The sequence below is a fragment of the Leishmania donovani genome, chromosome 8, assembly GCF_000227135.1.
Source record: "Leishmania donovani BPK282A1 complete genome, chromosome 8".
Lineage (NCBI taxonomy): Eukaryota > Euglenozoa > Kinetoplastea > Trypanosomatida > Trypanosomatidae > Leishmania > Leishmania donovani.
This window is the reverse complement of record NC_018235.1, coordinates 244,962-261,737: the sequence shown is the minus strand read 5'-3', so window position 1 is coordinate 261,737 and position 16,776 is coordinate 244,962. Positions and strand designations below refer to the sequence as shown.

At 60.6% G+C, this 16,776-nt stretch overlaps 2 protein-coding genes across 2 annotated transcripts; both read right to left on the bottom strand.

Annotated features, from left to right (window-relative positions):
• Positions 1 to 1,080: 1,080 nt before the first annotated feature.
• LDBPK_080630 (hypothetical protein, conserved) lies at positions 1,081 to 9,732 on the bottom strand (the record flags this gene model as incomplete). The annotated part of the gene is made up of 1 exon (XM_003858580.1): positions 1,081 to 9,732. One exon carries the CDS (start codon positions 9,730 to 9,732, stop codon positions 1,081 to 1,083), a length of 8,652 nt encoding a protein of 2,883 aa, XP_003858628.1.
• A 6,322-nt stretch (positions 9,733 to 16,054) lies between these two features.
• Positions 16,055 to 16,486, bottom strand: LDBPK_080620 (hypothetical protein, unknown function; the record flags this gene model as incomplete). The annotated part of the gene is made up of 1 exon (XM_003858579.1): positions 16,055 to 16,486. The coding sequence occupies one exon, from the start codon at positions 16,484 to 16,486 to the stop codon at positions 16,055 to 16,057; it is 432 nt and encodes a 143-aa protein (XP_003858627.1).
• Between the last annotated feature and the right edge of the window lie 290 nt (positions 16,487 to 16,776).

The following is a 16,776-nucleotide window of genomic DNA, read 5'->3' as shown; positions in this document are numbered from 1 at the left end:
TCACACTTTCCCCCCCCCCCCGCAAACCCACACCCCCCCCCCCCCCCCCCCCCCCCCCACACACACACACACAGAGACACAGACACAAGGAGGAACCATGCGCACGCTATGATAAGAGGGCGTGCAGTAGAGCGGGAGGGGGAGCGAGAGCGGGTAACACGAATGCACATCCAAAAACACATACGACGAGATGCACGGGCGTCTTCACGTCGCCGCCGCCGCTGCCGCCCGTCCTGACGTACAGAGAAGATGCGTCTTCCCCTCTCTCTCTTCGCTTGCGGCTTTACGTAGGCGTGTGCGCCTACGCGTGTGTGTGTGAAAGAGAGAGGCCACACTTCGGGACGACCCCGAATAGCCCTGCTTTCCAGTCAAATCACAACCACAAGCAAAACAACGAAGAGCGGAGGAAGGAAACGCGAGCGGTTGCGACACCGCCCTTTGCCACCCATCCACCTCCTCGCCTTTCCACACCGACCCAGAGAGCGACCTCCCCCCTCCCCCGGAAAAAGAAAATAAAATCAGGCAACCCGAGAGAGAAGCCACCACACAGCCGCGATATCAACAGCAACAACAGCAGAGCACGCGGTCGCGAAAACAAACCTTTTATAAACTCTCCATAGACATCCACGTAAGAACAGCACACATACACAGACACACACAAATATATATATATATGGTAAGCGCCCACATACCCGCCGTACCCTAACAGAAAGTACCGGGCAGACTTGGAGAGGGGGGGGGTTAGGGTGGGAGGCGGAGGGTGGGTGGGGGCAGCCACAGCGAAAGCGACACTAATAATAGCAATCACACACAGAGAAAAAAACGAAAAAAAAAGGCAAAAAAACAAAAGAAGAATGGCAGGTGTGCGAGATGTGTGTGTGTGTGTGTGGAGGGGTGCCGGACGCAGCATCGTTATGTAGGTGTGTCGACACCGTGCATGCGTATGGGGCGTCGCCCGCCAGGCAGCTGCGTCACCTAACTCCTCTCCAGCACATCCGCCAGACGCTCCGCTCCTCGACACGAAGCTGCTTTTTTTTTTTCGAAGTAGGTTTCTTCATTTCTTTTTGGTGTTTGTTCCCGCTACTGCATCGCGTAGGGGTTGTGTGCGAAGCGCTGGGCCGCCGTGTTGTTGCTGTTCGAGTCGTATGAGGTCTCCGCGACGCCCACGTTGCTGTTGTGCACGCTGTGATTGTTGTAGTTGCCGCTCCTACGCATCTGCCTTTCCGCTTCTTCCTTCGTAGAGGCGTACGGAGACGCTGGCTTCTGCTGCTGCTGTCGTTGATACTGCTGGTTGTGGCGCTGCTGCGACCCCGGCGAGGCGCGGAGCAGCGTGCCGCTGGCGTTCGGTGTCGCGGCTAGCCGCTGCAATGCTACGGACGGCTGCTGCTGTTGCTGTGGATGCGCTAGAACTTGGTTTTGGTAGTACCCGCCCGGCGCAGGGGACGAATGAGTGATTCTTTGCTGCTGCTGCTGCTGCTGGTGGTGGTGGTGGTGAAGCGTGTATGCATGATTGACGGACGCGGATGGGGCCCCACCAGCGCTCATCATCGTCTTTGGTTGAAGACCACCACCTGTGCCACAGGGGAAAGGGCCAGCTGCGGCGGTGGCCCGAGTAGCAGAGCGCTGCCGCTGCTGTAGTTGGTGTTGCTGCTGGGGGTACTGGTTCTGCTGCAGATAGCGCTGAGGTTCTTGCTGCTCCTGTTGCTGCTGCGGTGACGCCTGTAAGTACGGCGAGGTGGGTCCAGACTGTGAGGAACGGTACCCGTAGCTGTCACTGTTACGCTGCAGCTGCGCCGCAGCGGATGACGCCTGCGTGGATTCACAAGAGCCGGCAGACGTCATGGCGGCGACGTTGCTGTTGAACGAGTTGGCACTCTGCATGGGAGTAGACAGGTGCGCGACTGCAGCCGGTGATGTCACAACGGCTGCTGCACCGCGATCACTACTAACGCCAGCAGCTGCTGCCGGAGACGCGGGCGGCGCCCCCGCGTGCTGCGGGTACGGTGATGCTCGCTGCTCGTGCGCGTACGCTGAGGGGGCGTTCACGTTGCCCGTGGCACCGGCGCGGCTCGCTTGCGTATGGGTGTGGCCTCTACTGCCGTTGTTGTCGCTGCCGTTACCTGCCTGTGCCCCATACTGCTGCTGATACTGCTGCTGAACAGGAAGCGGCGTAGGCGTGCACGACGATGGCTGGGAGGAGGCTGATGTGGAGTGCTGCTGCTGCCATTGCGGATACGGCTGCTGATACTGCTGCTGGTATGACAGCTGGTATTCACCAGCTGCCGCTTGAGTGCCTCGGCTGCCGTGCATCACGGCGTCATCGTAGCTACTGCTGTCCAAACCATCACTGGCCACCGCCACACCTCTCGAAGCCCTCCCGCCAGCTGCCATTGCCGGCACGCCGCCGTTGCCGTTGTAATCGTTGCTATACGACTGCGCCAACACCTGAAGTGGATACCTCGAATCCCGCTGCTGCTGCTGCTGCTCGGCAGTGGGTGTGGTGCGATACTGGTGTGGGGCCGGTGAGGGAGCTCCTGCGGCCCTGCCACCGACGCTCGTTTGCTGCTGCTGCTGCTGCTGTTGATGCTGCTGGGGTGATGGCTGTTGGTGCTGTTGTTGCTGTGGATGCGGCGAGGCCTGGTACGGGGGGAAGGCTTTGACTGCGCCGCCTTCCGCGCCAGGCATCATGGATGATGTCGGTGCGGTCGCTCCTGCCGCCATTGCCACCACCGGGGCCGCAGTGAAACTAGTGCCGCCGCTCGTAGGGTACCCTGACGGTTGCGGCGCGTAGCCCTGCGCGCCTCGCCCTATACCACTGCCGGTAGACGGCAGAGACGCCGAGGCATTGCTCATGAGCGTTGAGGTTCCAGAGACGCCCGTAACCGCTTTCACCGTCGCTGCCGACGCCGACAGTGAGAGCCCCACGCGGCTGAAGCTGCTGTTGGCGTTCGGATTGGCGGTGGACGCGGCGTAGGTGCCGTAATTATGACCACTGCTTCCTCCATCATAGCTGGCGTTGCGTGTCCCCATCTGCTGCTGATAGGCATGCTGCTGTGAAGTGGGTGACGTCATCTGGCAGTAGTGCGCGCCTCCTGGGGGGGCCGACGCTGGGCCGCTCGGAGGCGATTGCGGCTTCTTGTGCTGCAGATAGCACTGGCTGGCGACACTTCCTTGCCCACCTGCTGTGCTGGCATCCATCATCGCTGATGGAGGGTACTCTGGCTGCCGCTGCTGCTGCTGCTTTAGCGGCGGCAGCACCGGAGGGCCGGAGCCAGTATGAGGAGACGCAGCGCTGCCCTGCGGTCCTGCAGGGTGCATGGCGGATGTCGCCGTCTGTGACGACGTGCCGTAAGACACCTGCGAGGGACTCGTGGGGTAATAAGACGTGGGCCGCGAACCTGACGGCGCCACGGAGGCAGCCGACACGTCCGAGTACATGCTGTTGCCCCCAGTCAGCGCAGAGGGAGGTGCAACTGAGACGGCCGTCACCGACGCCAGTTGCTGCTGCTCCTGCATCGGCGCCGCTCCGGCGCCACTGGCCACCATCCGAGGGTGCGGCGCATAGCGGGAGGAACTTGTGTTCATGGCGGCGTTGGCCTGCGCCGGCGGCGGGGCAGCGGGGCCAGCGTTCGGCGCGGACATGGCCATCATCATCTGCTGGGTGTGGTGGTGGTAGGGGCCAGGCACCATTTCCGGCGGCTGCATCCTGGCACCGCTGACGACGTTTGCCATAGCCGGCTGCGTTTTATAGGACGGCTGGTGAGACACGTGCTGCTGCGGCTGGTGGGGCCTTGTGTTGTACGAGACATACTGCTGCTGCTGCTGTTGCTGCTGAGCGTGACGAGGAGAAGGCACTCGCGGCCCGGCGAGCACCAACGTAGGACGCTGGTTTGCCTGCGCGGCACCAGTGTTCATATACGCGGTGGGTGGATGGAGGTGTAGTGGCGGTGGTGGGGAGTCGGAGGGCTGCTGCTGCTGCTGCGGATGCTGGTGGTGCTGCTGCTCTACAGGAGCAGGGTAGCCTTGGTGTGACTGCTCATACGCCGCGCTCTCCGCGCCGGCAGGGAGAAGCGGCGGCGGTGGCGGTGACTGGGGAGGAGGAGGAGGAGGGGGCATATCCGAGTAGCCGTGACCCGATGCGTGTGACGTCGCAGCGTACCTGTTCACACCACTGCCGCCACCGTAGTTGGTGGCATTGGTGCTGTTGTCGTACGCTGCGGATGATGGCGCTTGCATGTACTCGTGCTGGAGCGGCGGCGGCGGCGGCTGGTGCGGCGGCGCATGGTAGCGGTTCTGCGGAGCTCCTTTACATCCCAAGACCACTGCGCCGGGGTCGCTGATGCGACAACCTTGTTGCTGCTGCTGCTGCTGCGATACAGGGTTCGCGGAGGCGAGGGAGGAGCCTCCCGACAAAGGGTGCCTGGCTGAGTGCACCTCCGGGTGTTGTTGTGGGATGTGCGGAGGGTACGGACGGGCAGCAGGGGGCGGCGGCGGCGGCGGGGGCGGAGGCGGAGACGCGTTCGCAGAGCGAGGTTCGCGCTGCTGTGACTGTGGGGACGCATACGCCGACTCTGCTCCGTTGCCTCGCCGCTCTCCGCGTCCTTGACGGTACCCGACCTCCTCGGCGGACGTGTAAGACGCCGCGGCCGGTGCAGTGGCGGACTGGCGGCTGAACTGCGCCGTGGTAGTAGCCGAGCTGCTGAACTGCTGCTCACGCGAGACATTGCCTCGGCCGCTGATGCGGCTCACACCGTCTTGGCGTTGCGGAAGTTTGCGGGGGTTGGAGGACGATGCGGCTGCCTCGGCTGCAGCTCCTCCAACGACCACGGACGACGGCGGCGATTCTGCTAGGGAAGTGCCGGCACGGGATGCGCCGCCGCGTCCTACTGCGGCCGCGCCTGATCTTCCGGCTAGCGCTGCCTCCGATTCCCTAGGAGTCACCAACGCTGTGGGCGCCGATGGTGGTGGTGACGCGGCTCCGCGGGAACCTGCAGCGCGTCGGCTGGCGACACCTGGAGTGTTGTAGGCGAAGGCTGGAGGTACCGCTGACGTTGCGGCAGGGGATGAGGTGGACGAAGACGCCGAGGCTGCCGCAGGGGACGACGACGTAGGCGGCGATGACTTCTCACTAGCGCCAGTGCGGGGTGCGCCGCTTGCCTGTGCGGGTAGGCGAGCACCACTGGTGGCGTTGCTCGGGTTGCTCAAGCGGTTCGCGCCGGCCGTGCTGGAGCTTGCTGCAGCGCTGCCAGACGAGGCAGTCCCGCGTCCAGCGCCCCCGCCCACAGCACCGGGTGATCGCGGGTGCTGCTGCTGGTGCTGTCGCCTCGAATGCGAGTCTGGGCAGGCGGCGCTCAGCGGCGCGTCAGTGCGTGTTCGAAGTCCGCTGCCAGCATCACCCTTGACGTCGCTCAGCGACACGGACGGCGCCGCTGCCATCGCCGCGTGTTTTTTGGCGCTTTCGTCAGCGGACGCCGGTCCGGCCCGCACCTCCGTTTTCTCCATCCTGCCACCACCGCGCCCATCAGTCGGCTGCCCGTTTATCGAGCCGCTGACGGGGCCCTGCTGTGAGGCAGGAGTGAGGGTTTCGGGTAGTGTGCCGTGGCGGTCACGCGCGCTGACGCTGCTGCTGCCGCCGCCGCCGATCTGAGGTCGGCTATGACTGTTCAAAGCACTCGACGACCCGCACACGCTGCCGTGCGCGGTGATGCGGCGGGTGTGGCTGTCCTGATTATGTTGATTGTGCGCGTTGCCACCAGCCGTGCTGTGCCGCTTGTTCTTCTTTTCCTTGGCGAACTTTGGGATCAGACCGTAGAAATACTGCTGGCCGTCTTGCTCGAAGCCCCAGATGTAGTAGCGGCCCTCCTGCACAATGTGCCCCTCGCTGTCGCGCAGCCACCCCGGGTCAGTGCGGTTGCGCATCGTGGCGCTCTGCAGGCGGCGCTTGATCCAGCAGAGCAGAATGTCCTCGAGGTGGATATCCTGCTCATCGTCGTCATCATTGGCATCGAAGCCGCCGCCTCTGGTCGGGACCAAGGCGCCTCGACAGGCCTCGCCGCTCTCGGCAGCCTGCGTCGCCGCAGCGGCAGAGGCGGTGCCCTTGTTGCTCTGCGCCGGCGTCTTGTTGCCGTCTGGCTCACCCGCCGCCTTCTCCGCCTGCGCCTGAAGTTTGCGCGCGCGCCGCTGCGCCAGCTGCTGGTGATGGAAGTACTCGAAGTGCTCCCAGCGGCCCTTGTGGACATTGTAGATGACCATGTCGCTGTCAACAAAGGAGCCCGGCGGGTATGTGTACTGGTGCGCCGCGTACCGTCCGTCGCCGTCGGTGCCGTCGGTGGAAGCCGCGGCTGCCTCCGCCTCGTCCAGCGTGTTCGCGTCGGCACCGTCTTCGGGGGCCTGCAGATTTCTCTTGTAGTGCTCCAACGAGGGCCCTCGCGCCTTGCCAGATGGGTGCACGACCGCATAAACGAGATAGGGCGGCGCCGCGTTGCCGTCCGCCGACGCGGGGGGCTGACGCCGCAGCTGCAGTCGCCGTCGATGATCGGAGAGAAGCTGGTCGAGATTGCGCGGCGGCGGCAGCACCTGCAGCTCGTCCGCGCACGTCACGCGGTTGCACAGGAGGTGCAGCCGGATGGCGCCACCGTAGTCGTACGTGGGCAGCTCCAGCGGCTTCATAAAGAGCGACGTCGACACCGGGGCGGTCGCCTCGGCGATCAGGTGAAAGAACGATTCCTGCGCCTCGCAGCGGACGCGGGAGAGGGACTGGTTGCCGCGGATCGTGAACTGCGTGTAGAACTCCATCTCGTTGAGTGGGAAGAGCAGGCTGTGCTGCAGGGCTGCTTGCGAGGACCGGGTCGGGATGGCAGGCGGGACCTGCAGGCTCTGGCTCTCTTGGGCCTCTTCCTCCGGTGTTTTCGAGGCGCCATGCCCAACGGGGAGCAACGACGAGCTTGCCGCCCCGTCGCTAGCGCCGCCACCGCCACCGCCCTCTGCGGCGGCGGCTGCTTTCGCTTCCGCTTCTGCCAACTCGACACGCGCGCGCGCGGCCCGCTGGAGGTATGGCAGGATGTCCGAAAAGCCGTAGATGTAGGACTGAAGGTCGTTTTCCGTGCCCTTGATCATGTCGCACAGGCCTCGGTAGCCGAGCTCCACCTCCGCGGCAGCCGCCCGCATGCGGAAGCGCATCTCACGCGAGATTTGCAGCAGCGGAATGTTCGACAGCAAGCCCAGCGTCCAGAAAGGCCGCGTCAGCGTCTTCGGCAGCCCGGCGTCGAGGCAGACGTTCCGGTACACCTGGAAGCCCAGCAGGTAGGCGCGACTAAGAATTTTGTCACCGATGTTGGCGTCGATGAAACCACCACCGGACATGATCGGCGGCTTCACCGGCAGCGACTCCACGTAGGCGTCCTCCTCGGGTTCGTCCTCGTAGCCGCGCAGCCACGGCGTACCGCGGCAGCTAGACTCGGCGTAGCCGTTGCAGCCGACAATGCGCACCGGGCAAATGGGGAGGATGAAAGGGGCAGCCGTGACAAGCTGCAGCTGCTGCACCACGCGCGCCCGCTTCTCCTTCATTGCCGCTGACGTCGCCCCATTGACGGTGGTCGCGGTCACGCCGGCGCTGCACGCCGAGACTGACGCGCCCTTGCGCTGTTCGTCACCGTCGTCGTCGTCTTCGTCGTCGCTGGAGGTGCTCGGCTTTCCGTCGGAGCGCTGCAGCAACGCGCTGTCGTCGACCAGGATGGCGCTCTGCCGCCGCTGGTGCCCTCCTGGTCCGTTACATGCGGACGACAGCGTTGCGTCTTCCTCTGCGTCCGCCTCCTCCGCGGTGCCCTCCGTCTGCTTCGCAGCGACCGCGGGGATCGTCCCCGCCGCGACTGGAGAGCCCTCCGTGGAGCTCGCGCGCCTAGGGCTGGCATCCTTGACCTTTTTGGACTGGGCTCCGTGTTCTTCGAGGCCCGCCTCGTCCTCCTCGTTACCGAAGGCGGAGACCGTGTGGTAGAAGGATGAGGTCTGCCGGTTCCCGTGAAACAGCGCGCCGTCGCCGTCGCCGTCGCCGCTACCGCTGCCGCTGTCCGGCATCGGTGTGGCAGCGGCGTTACGCTCTGTGCTACAGCTCCCTGGTGAGCCTGCTGCGGTTCCACTGGCGGTCCCTTCAGCAGTGGTGCCAGCGACTACAGCCCCCGCGCTGGAAGGTGACCGGCAGGCTTCACCGCGCTCCAAGCTTTCCTCCTGGCTTTCATGCTGTTTGCGCTCCTTTCCTTGGCGCTGCTGCTTCAGCAGCTCCTCTCTCTGCTGCCTCATGCGCAGACGCGGGTCGACGTAGGCGGTGTTGTAGGCGAACATGTACAGCACGCCATCCTCCTCGACGAGGTGGATGCGGCCGTCCTTGTACTTGGGGTCGTCCTCGAAGCGGTGATAGCGCGTCGTCGGCACGTGCAGGTGAGAGACGGGCTTTATCAAGGGTGGGCGGAGGACGTTACTTCCCTCGGCGGCGCCTGCCGCAGCGGGGGAGGACGACATCGAGGCAGCAGCGTCATCGCCGCCGCCGGATTGGCTTTGTTGCGGCTGCCCCGAGCGACTACGCAACCGCTGTTGCTCTGCGAGGTACGCCGCGCGCGTCGCCTCCTCTTCTTCACGGCTCATGCGAACCATAATCACTTGAGGCACCGGTCGCAGAAATACCGGTGGTGGCGGAACCGTGGCCGCCCTCTCAGCCTCCTCCTTCGTAATGCGCCGCTGTGGCTGGCCCTTTGGTGAGTTGGGGGACTCGCCAGCCACCGGCTGGGGCGCGCCCTCGGCAGCGGCATCTTGCTTGCACTGGCGCCGGTAGGCGCGCACAACGTTACGTGCTTCCTTCCAGCGCTGCTCCGCTGCGTACAAGTGGCACATCTCTTTGTTTGTGTCAACGAGAAAACCTTTGTTCGGCTCCACGACGAGCGCGTTGTACAGCGCCTCCGGACTGCGTGCGAAGAACCGATTCACCAAGTCGCGCTCCTCGGCAGTTAAGTGCGCCGTCGCCGCCGTGCTGTCAGTCCCTGCCTCCATGGAGGCGTTGTGCGTCTGCCCGTACCGCGGACACTGGCCGGAGGAGCACGGCAGCGACAGCGACGATGGCAGGCAGCGCAGACCCCCTCCCTTTCCATCTAAGCTCACATAATTGAGCTCATCGGTGAAGCCCAGCTCGTTGTCCTTGTCCTGGATGAGCTGCTTGGCTGTGTCGTGGGTGCGCCAGTGCGCCACTGGGTTTGGCCATTGCAGCTCCTCGCAGACCTCCTCGTCACCATCCGGGGACAGCGACGTCGGGTCATTCGGCGACACGCACTGCGTGTCGTCCTTGAAGAACTGTCCGTAGTTGCTCGCGTCGATCGTGTCAACACCGACCCACTTCTCATCTGCGTCACTGTCGTCACCAGGCGGCTGGCCATGTCGAAGATACGGCTGCGGCTTACTGCGGCCCGCCGGTGGCGCCATCGCCTCATCCCCCACCCCCCCTTTCCCGCGCCTCTGCTCCATGGAGCGGTGCCGGTACTTGCGCAGGAGTTCAGGCGATATGAGGGAGAAGTTGTACTTGGCAGATTGCATGTCGCGGCCCGCATAGAGCTGCCGGAAGGCGAGTGAGTCGACCGAAGGGAAGAAGTGCTCAGTCAGTGGTAGAATCGCCATGGCGTGACTGCCGCTCAGCGCGAAGTGGAAGGCGCCGGGGTACTCGTGACTCTCGCGGCTGGGAAGGATCCCCATCGTGGATGAGCGACCTTGCAGGCGGCGACGTTCGAGCGTTCCAAGGACGGTGAAGGAGACGACGACGACGACGAAATAACAACAAGGCGTGTATGTATGTGTGTGTGTGTGTGTGTGTGTGTGTGTCTGCGTGCGCTGAGGTCGGCACGAAGAAGGGAGCCGGAGGGTGAACACTATACAAAAAATAAGGAAAACCAAACACGATGGCTTGGGGGGCGGGGGCCACACAATGCGCCCCGCACAACCCACGGCTCGACCGCTTTCTTGCCGCTACGATCACACGCACACGCACGGGACGCCACAGAAAGCGACGACGCTGATGCCGCCCACACGGCACGAGGAATCACGATTGGGAAACTCTCTTCCTCGAACAAAAAAAATATGTACAAGAACAGCTACACGCGCCAGCATGAACACGCACACGCACACACACCGAGGGCCTCTGATGACACGACTACGCCTCTCGCGTTCCCTTCTGTTTCGCGCTAACTCCACAAGGCGGGCGTCCTTGGCGCAACAAAGTCCAAGCGAATAAAAAATAATAAAATAAAATTCACGAACACCAAAATGAGAACCGGAGAAGAAGACGGAGGGGCGAGCAAGCACGAGAGCGTGTCTCTGTTGTTTCACGCGCGCCCCCTCCCCTTTTTTCTTTTTTTTTTCGGGTGAGTGAGCTGGGCAGATGCACCCGGTGCGGTATCCCTCCCCCCTTGCGTGCACGCACCGCCTCGTTCTCTGTCTGTCTCGCTCCTTTCCGCTTTCGTTTACGTCTCGATAACTGCACAGCTCGTCCACGCAGCGGGGCGTTACCTTCTTTCTGTTGGTCTGTCTGCTTCACTGTGTGCTCCGCCACAGAGTGGTTAGCAAGAAAAGAAAACTTTCTGATGGCTGATGGGGGGCTCGACGGCCCCTTTCGCAAGCAAGCACAAAACACACACGAGAGGCGGTGAGTGGGTGGAAGGGGCTCACGGGTGTGGTGGTGGTGGTGCCAGTGCCTCTCCAAGCATGCAGGGCTTAGGGAGGGGCTCTTTCCGCCAAAACAAAAAATGAGCCACAAACACACACACACACACACACACACACAACGCTACACAACAACTTTTCACTTCTCTGGCAATGCAGTGAACAGTATATCGCGGGGCCAGTGTCGCTGTGCACACTCGGGAGGGTGTGTGTGGGGGTCGGGATGTGGGTGTGGGAAGGATTCCCTCCAAAAACAAAAACCGGCACCTGTTGCTGCTTAGCTTCTTTCTCCTCGCACACACGCACAACAACTACACATGTGCTGGATAGCTGACTCGCCCCTACCTCGACCCTTGCTGTGTTCTTGTGTGTTTCAATTTCGCGTCTCGTCTTCCGCCGTTCTATCTCGTGTGCTCTCTTCCCGTTCCTCTGTGTTTCCAATGTCTCGCCGTGCCGTCTTCTCGCTATCCTGTTGTTTGCTTTCTGCGGACGCCCACGGCAGAAGAGAAGAGGGCGAGCTCCTCCCTCCTCTCCCCTCAAGCAACACCAAAGAGCCGCACAGGCGGACACACAAGGAAAGGAAAAGGTGAATGACAAGGCGAAGCTGCAAGTGCCAACAACACGCACGTGCATGTGGTGTGCGCCTCCTTCCCGCCGTCCCGCCTTCCTTTGTTTTGGCTGCAGATGTTCCTACGAACGTCACACACCCACCACTGCCGCCACCAAGGAAAACGAAAAGCGGAGATGTCGAAGCGGGGAAGGGGAGATGTATATATATATATGTATAGATGAATAGAGTTCGGGGAGACCGCGGTGAAGAAGACCGGCAAGAAGGGCGCGCCACACGAGTAAGCGAGGTGGTAAAGAGGATTGGGTGCTGCAGAGAAGACAACGAAGACGACGACAGAGGGAGGGGGAGGGGGGAGAATGAGCGAAATTGCAGTGGCGTTACAAAGGAGAAAACCAAAGCAGAGGAGGAGAAGGCGCTGTTTGGGAACAGACGACAACGTCCCGACGACGCGGCGGCGGCGTGAATGAGGGGAGGGAAGGAGGGCGGATCGAGGGAGTGATGATCGGCGATGACCGTAATGGCGTCCGCGAGTGCAGGGATGCGCTTTTTTTTCCTGTTGGCTCAACGACGGAGCCGATGACAATGGTGACTACCAATGCGGCTGACGGGTAGGAAGGGCAGAGGAGAGACAGAGACAGAGTGCGTGAATGTACGTGTGAGCGCCGCCAGTGCGAGCGAAGATCGGTAGAGGGGGAGGCACGCAGAGGAAGGGGTGTGGGATAGAAAATCAACACACACACACGCGCGAGAGAGAAAGAAAAGGAAAAAAAAAAAACACAATAAAGGGGAGGCGGGGACGACAGCAGTACAAGAGACAACAAAACAAACCAAAGAGATGCCGAGGGAGCGAAAACGAAGGAAGCCGGCGAAGAGAGGTGCGCGTGCGTGTGCGTGTGTTGTGAGTCTAAAAAGATGCGTGAAGAGATGCGGCAGAGCACAAAAACGAAAACCGGAGAAGCACACCGCAACCAAACAAAAGGTGCAATGGGCAACTTTAAAGGGGAACGGGTGAGGAGGAGGAGGGGGGGGTGATCACAGATAGATATTAGTGTGTGTGTGATAGACAGAAAAGGGAGACAACAGCCACAGCCACCACACAGAAAGCAACAACATAAAAAAAAGAAACGAAATCTGATGAGAGACGTCACACCCATACAGGCACACCGACGCGAGCGCGGACACTCCACAACAACGAGAATCACAGAGACCAACAGAGGGAAAACGAGTCGTACTGGCTATAAACAAAACGATGACGACGAAGGAGGGGTGGGTGGGTGGGTCGGTGGGGGAATAGAAAGGACTGTGATGTCGGTTGCAGAGGCGATCAGAGAGAAGGAGAGGGAAGGGATTGTGAGCTGAGCTCTGAGAGCACAAGCAGCAACAGCAGCAGCAACGGCGACAGCGAGCCACAGCGGGAGGAGCCGAACAAGGGACGATTTGCAGATGGTGTGTGTGTGTGGGGGGGGCAAGATGATGATAATAAAAAATAAAGAAATAAAAGGCGTGAGCGCGCAAGGACGGCAAGAAGAGAACACAAAGAGCTGATCGCACTGACACACACACACACACGAGGAACAAACTCACGAAAGAAAAAACTAAAGACAATAAGAAACAAGGGAGAACGCCAAGGAACGGCGAGACAGAGGTACGGACACACTTACACTCGCTTGCACAACGACGCAGGGATGCCGAAAAAAAGAAACACACACACACACACGCACGCACAACACAAGACGAGGACGACGAGAACGAGCGACACGACACGAAACAGCCCGAAACAGCCGAATGGCAACAACTAAAATATGAAGACAGGGTGTGATGGGGTGGGGAGAAGGAGAGCGTGAGAGGGAAATGAAAACAGGAGAAAGACGCGCCTGTTGTTAAGGTAACACAAATCAGCGAGAGGGCCTTGAAGGGAGAAGGTGCGGTGTGGCCTAGCAGTGTTGGGATGGGCGAAGCGCGACAAGAAGGGCGACACAACACAGCTCACGGCGCTTCAGTCCGCCTCCGCCTCTGCCTCCCTTTTTTTGTTCTGTCTTCGTTCCCTTTGTGGGGAAAAGATGAGTCGATCTGTGCACGGCAGCAACGAGAGACACCTCCCCCAAAAAAAAAAACAAAAACACACAGGCAAGAAACCCCAAAAGAAACAAATCACGCGGGCTCTTGCAGGAGACACTCGGGGCAGAGCGCGAGAAAACGTGTGTGAGTGTGAGTGTGTGTGCGTGAGGGAGAGGGGGGAAGGAGGAAAAGATTTGTTCAGCTGCGAGAACAAACAAACACAGGAGAGCAATGACACACACACACATACAAACACACACGCACGCACGGACACACAAATAGAGAGCGCGCGCGCGGGTGTGCGATCGTGTGTGATGTTCTATGTGCGTTGGCCGCCACTATATACGTATGGATGTTTGTGTGTGTGAGAGAGTATTGTTTCGTTTCTTCGGGTTTCTGTGTTGTTGTTCGTTGGTTCGACTATACTTGAATGCCGTTTTTCTTGCCCTTTCGCCTCGTGTCGGCGTGCGTATCCTTTCCTTTCGCGCGGAAGAGGGGAGGGGAAGGGAGGGGAGATGAGGGAAGGTAGCTTCCACGCAACGGCAACAGACGAAGAAAGGATAACGTCACACGCGAGGCACGTACTTGTGCGCTCGCGGAACAGCGAAGAGAACGGCGAAAAGAATAAAAAATGAGAAATGGACCATGCGTGTGCGTGAAACAAACACAGAGAAGAGAGAGGGAGGTGAGAGGCGAGGAGTGGGGGGGGGGGAGGGGAGCGGGCGGGGATGGACAATGCCGTCGATGAAGCATGTGAGAGAGAGAGAGCAAGAGGGAAAGGAGGGAAGAGGGAGTCAGTTAAAGATGGTGTAGAGGCAACAGTGTCATATATCTATCTATCTATAGATAGATATTTTTCAGTTTCGCGCGCTGCGTGCTGTGCTCGCCACAGGATTGCGGAGGAGATCGGGCTTTGCTCGACAGCGGCGTGCATCATGAAGAGAGAGACACACACACGCGCGCGAGCGTCCCGACTCACTTTTAGTCTTGTCTTGTTCTCTGCAGTGCTCATCACTCTCCCGTCGGTACCGCGTTGATGCCAAAACCATCGGACCACGAGTGGGCCCCCGCCCGGCGACAGCACGAAAGTTAAGAGATACAGATGATGGAGGGGAGAAGGGGGAGGGTGTTTGTCTTCAGTCACCTCAAAGGCGCACTGCCACCCGTGCATCGAGACCCCGAACCCTTGCCAGCATAGGTGTGTGCGTCGTGCGTGCAGGCGATATACACATGAGTTTCGTTCCTTGCCATGACACACACACACACACACACACACACACACACACATACACACGTGTGCGGGGGCTCACACGCGGGTATATACATAACGGAGATGCACAAGCACGGCTAAGGAAACAAAAAGGCGTGAGGGTGTCCTCTGACGGGACGCGGCGACCAAATACGTACCGAGAGGGAGCACACGCGCGGAGGACGTCTCTTGGCTGCTTTGCTCCTTTTTTTTTGGGATTCCACCTGCCCCCCCCCCCATTTTATCGGCCGTTAACCAGCATGAGCTCCTCTACCCCCCCTTCCACCCTTCCCCCCCTGGCCCTGCCACAGGCTCCCACCGGCGCGGTGCAATGCAGCCGTGGACACGCACACACCCGCTCGCAACAGTGAGGCGATGAAGAAAATGAAAAGGGACCGACTGCGGGAGGGAGGGAGGGCGGTGATGAGCGTTCTGACGATGATGCTCGTCTCTTTATCCCTCTTCCTCTGTTTTCGGGTGCTGTTGGCGCTGCTCTCCAGCCCACGTCATTTTTTATCGTCGTTGCATGTACGCGTCCGACGGTGTGTCTCCATGTGCATGCGCGCTACGATCAAAGCAGCCATCATATAAAACAAACGTTTTAGTGCCCCATGCCCGCCCGCATCAGCACAAGTACATCGAATCCAACAGCACGGCTACACCCCCCCCCCTTCCGCCCACCAATCAGCGCCGCTACAGAGACGCCGCAGCGTGCGAGCAACCCCTCCCTGCCAAAACAGAAGGATACGTCAGCCCCCCCCCCCTTGTAGCAGAGAACGTCTGCAGATGACGAGTGGGCGGTATACTCGGATGCGTTTCGCTGCGTGCGTGGGCTTGGCCAAGCGGGCGCATTCCGGCGCATGACTGCGCACACAGGGACAGCGGAACCCCTCCAAAATTGGCCAGTGGAGGGTGAAGGAGAGGGTGGGGGTGCGCTCATTTTGTGCGAACAATCAAGACGCAGTATTCAGAAACGAAAAGCGAAAGCCCACGAAAAAAAAAAAAAAACAGCAGCAGCAGTATACACGATGATGATAAAGTATAAGCGAAAAAGGCGAGAACCTGCGACACAGGAAAAGCGCCTCATCGTCTGAGGGACTCTCTGTACTGCGTGAGTGCGTGTGTATGTGTGCTCACTAAACACGCATACACACACTCACGAAAGCAGAGAAAGAGGGAGAGGGACGATTTTGTCTTCGATGCACACGTACACACATACACCCACGGTCGTGGCGCCCCCCCCCTACGGACCCCTTGGTGCGCGGCATTCCCTCTTCACCACCGCCCCAATGCATCTCTCGTTTAGTCTTCGATGGGTTCGCGCTGTTCATCTTGGCCGATTCCATCTCCTAACGCAGAAGGCAAAGGCCGCACGAGTGACGCCAAGACGTCGCTACTCCGTGTGCGAGAAGGCGCCATGGTGCCATCGCCTTTGTGGCCTCCCTCCTTTTCATTTTCCCTCTTAGTGCTTTCCACGAATCTCAGAGAGGAGTGCGCAGCGGGTTGCTGTACGACGACCTCCCGCTTCGGCTGTACTGGCCCGCACCCTGGCTCCTTGCATCGTCATCACCGCTGCCGCTCTCGATGTGCATTCGACTCATCTCGATTTCCTTCCTGCGACGGAGCTGCTCTGAGTGCTTGAAGTGGTGCTGCACCGCGGCGTACAGCACCATGACAACCAGCAGGAGGACAAGGATCATGATGATGAAGCCAACCCACCAGTACTGCGTAAAGAAGGGCACCTTCACCTCGTAGGTGCGACGAACGTACGGCGTCGGCTCGGGTGTCTCGACTTCCGCCTGGGCGACGAGCAGCGCGCCGCCAAAAGCCGCCAGGAGCGCCGCTGCAACGAAGAGCGCGGTGAGGAGCCGCTTCGGCTGCCGCGCTGCCCTGCATCCGTGACCCGCTTCCATGACTCTTATGGACGACAAAGGCAGACAGACACAGAGGGAAGAGGCGACGCAAGAGGGAGTCGCCGCGGCCGCAAGAGAAAGGCGCTCAACAAGTCCACCGAGCACCTCACAGACCGGCTGCACCCTTGATGGAGCACCTTGGTGGAGGCGGAAAGAACGGAGAGGCAGGTGGCAGAGAGAGAGAGAAACACGTGAAAGAGGCGACGACACATACACAGGCACATGCAGAACGAGAAGATGACGATGGGTGTGGTGGGTGATGGTGGGTGGTGTGCCATCTGAGAAGCACC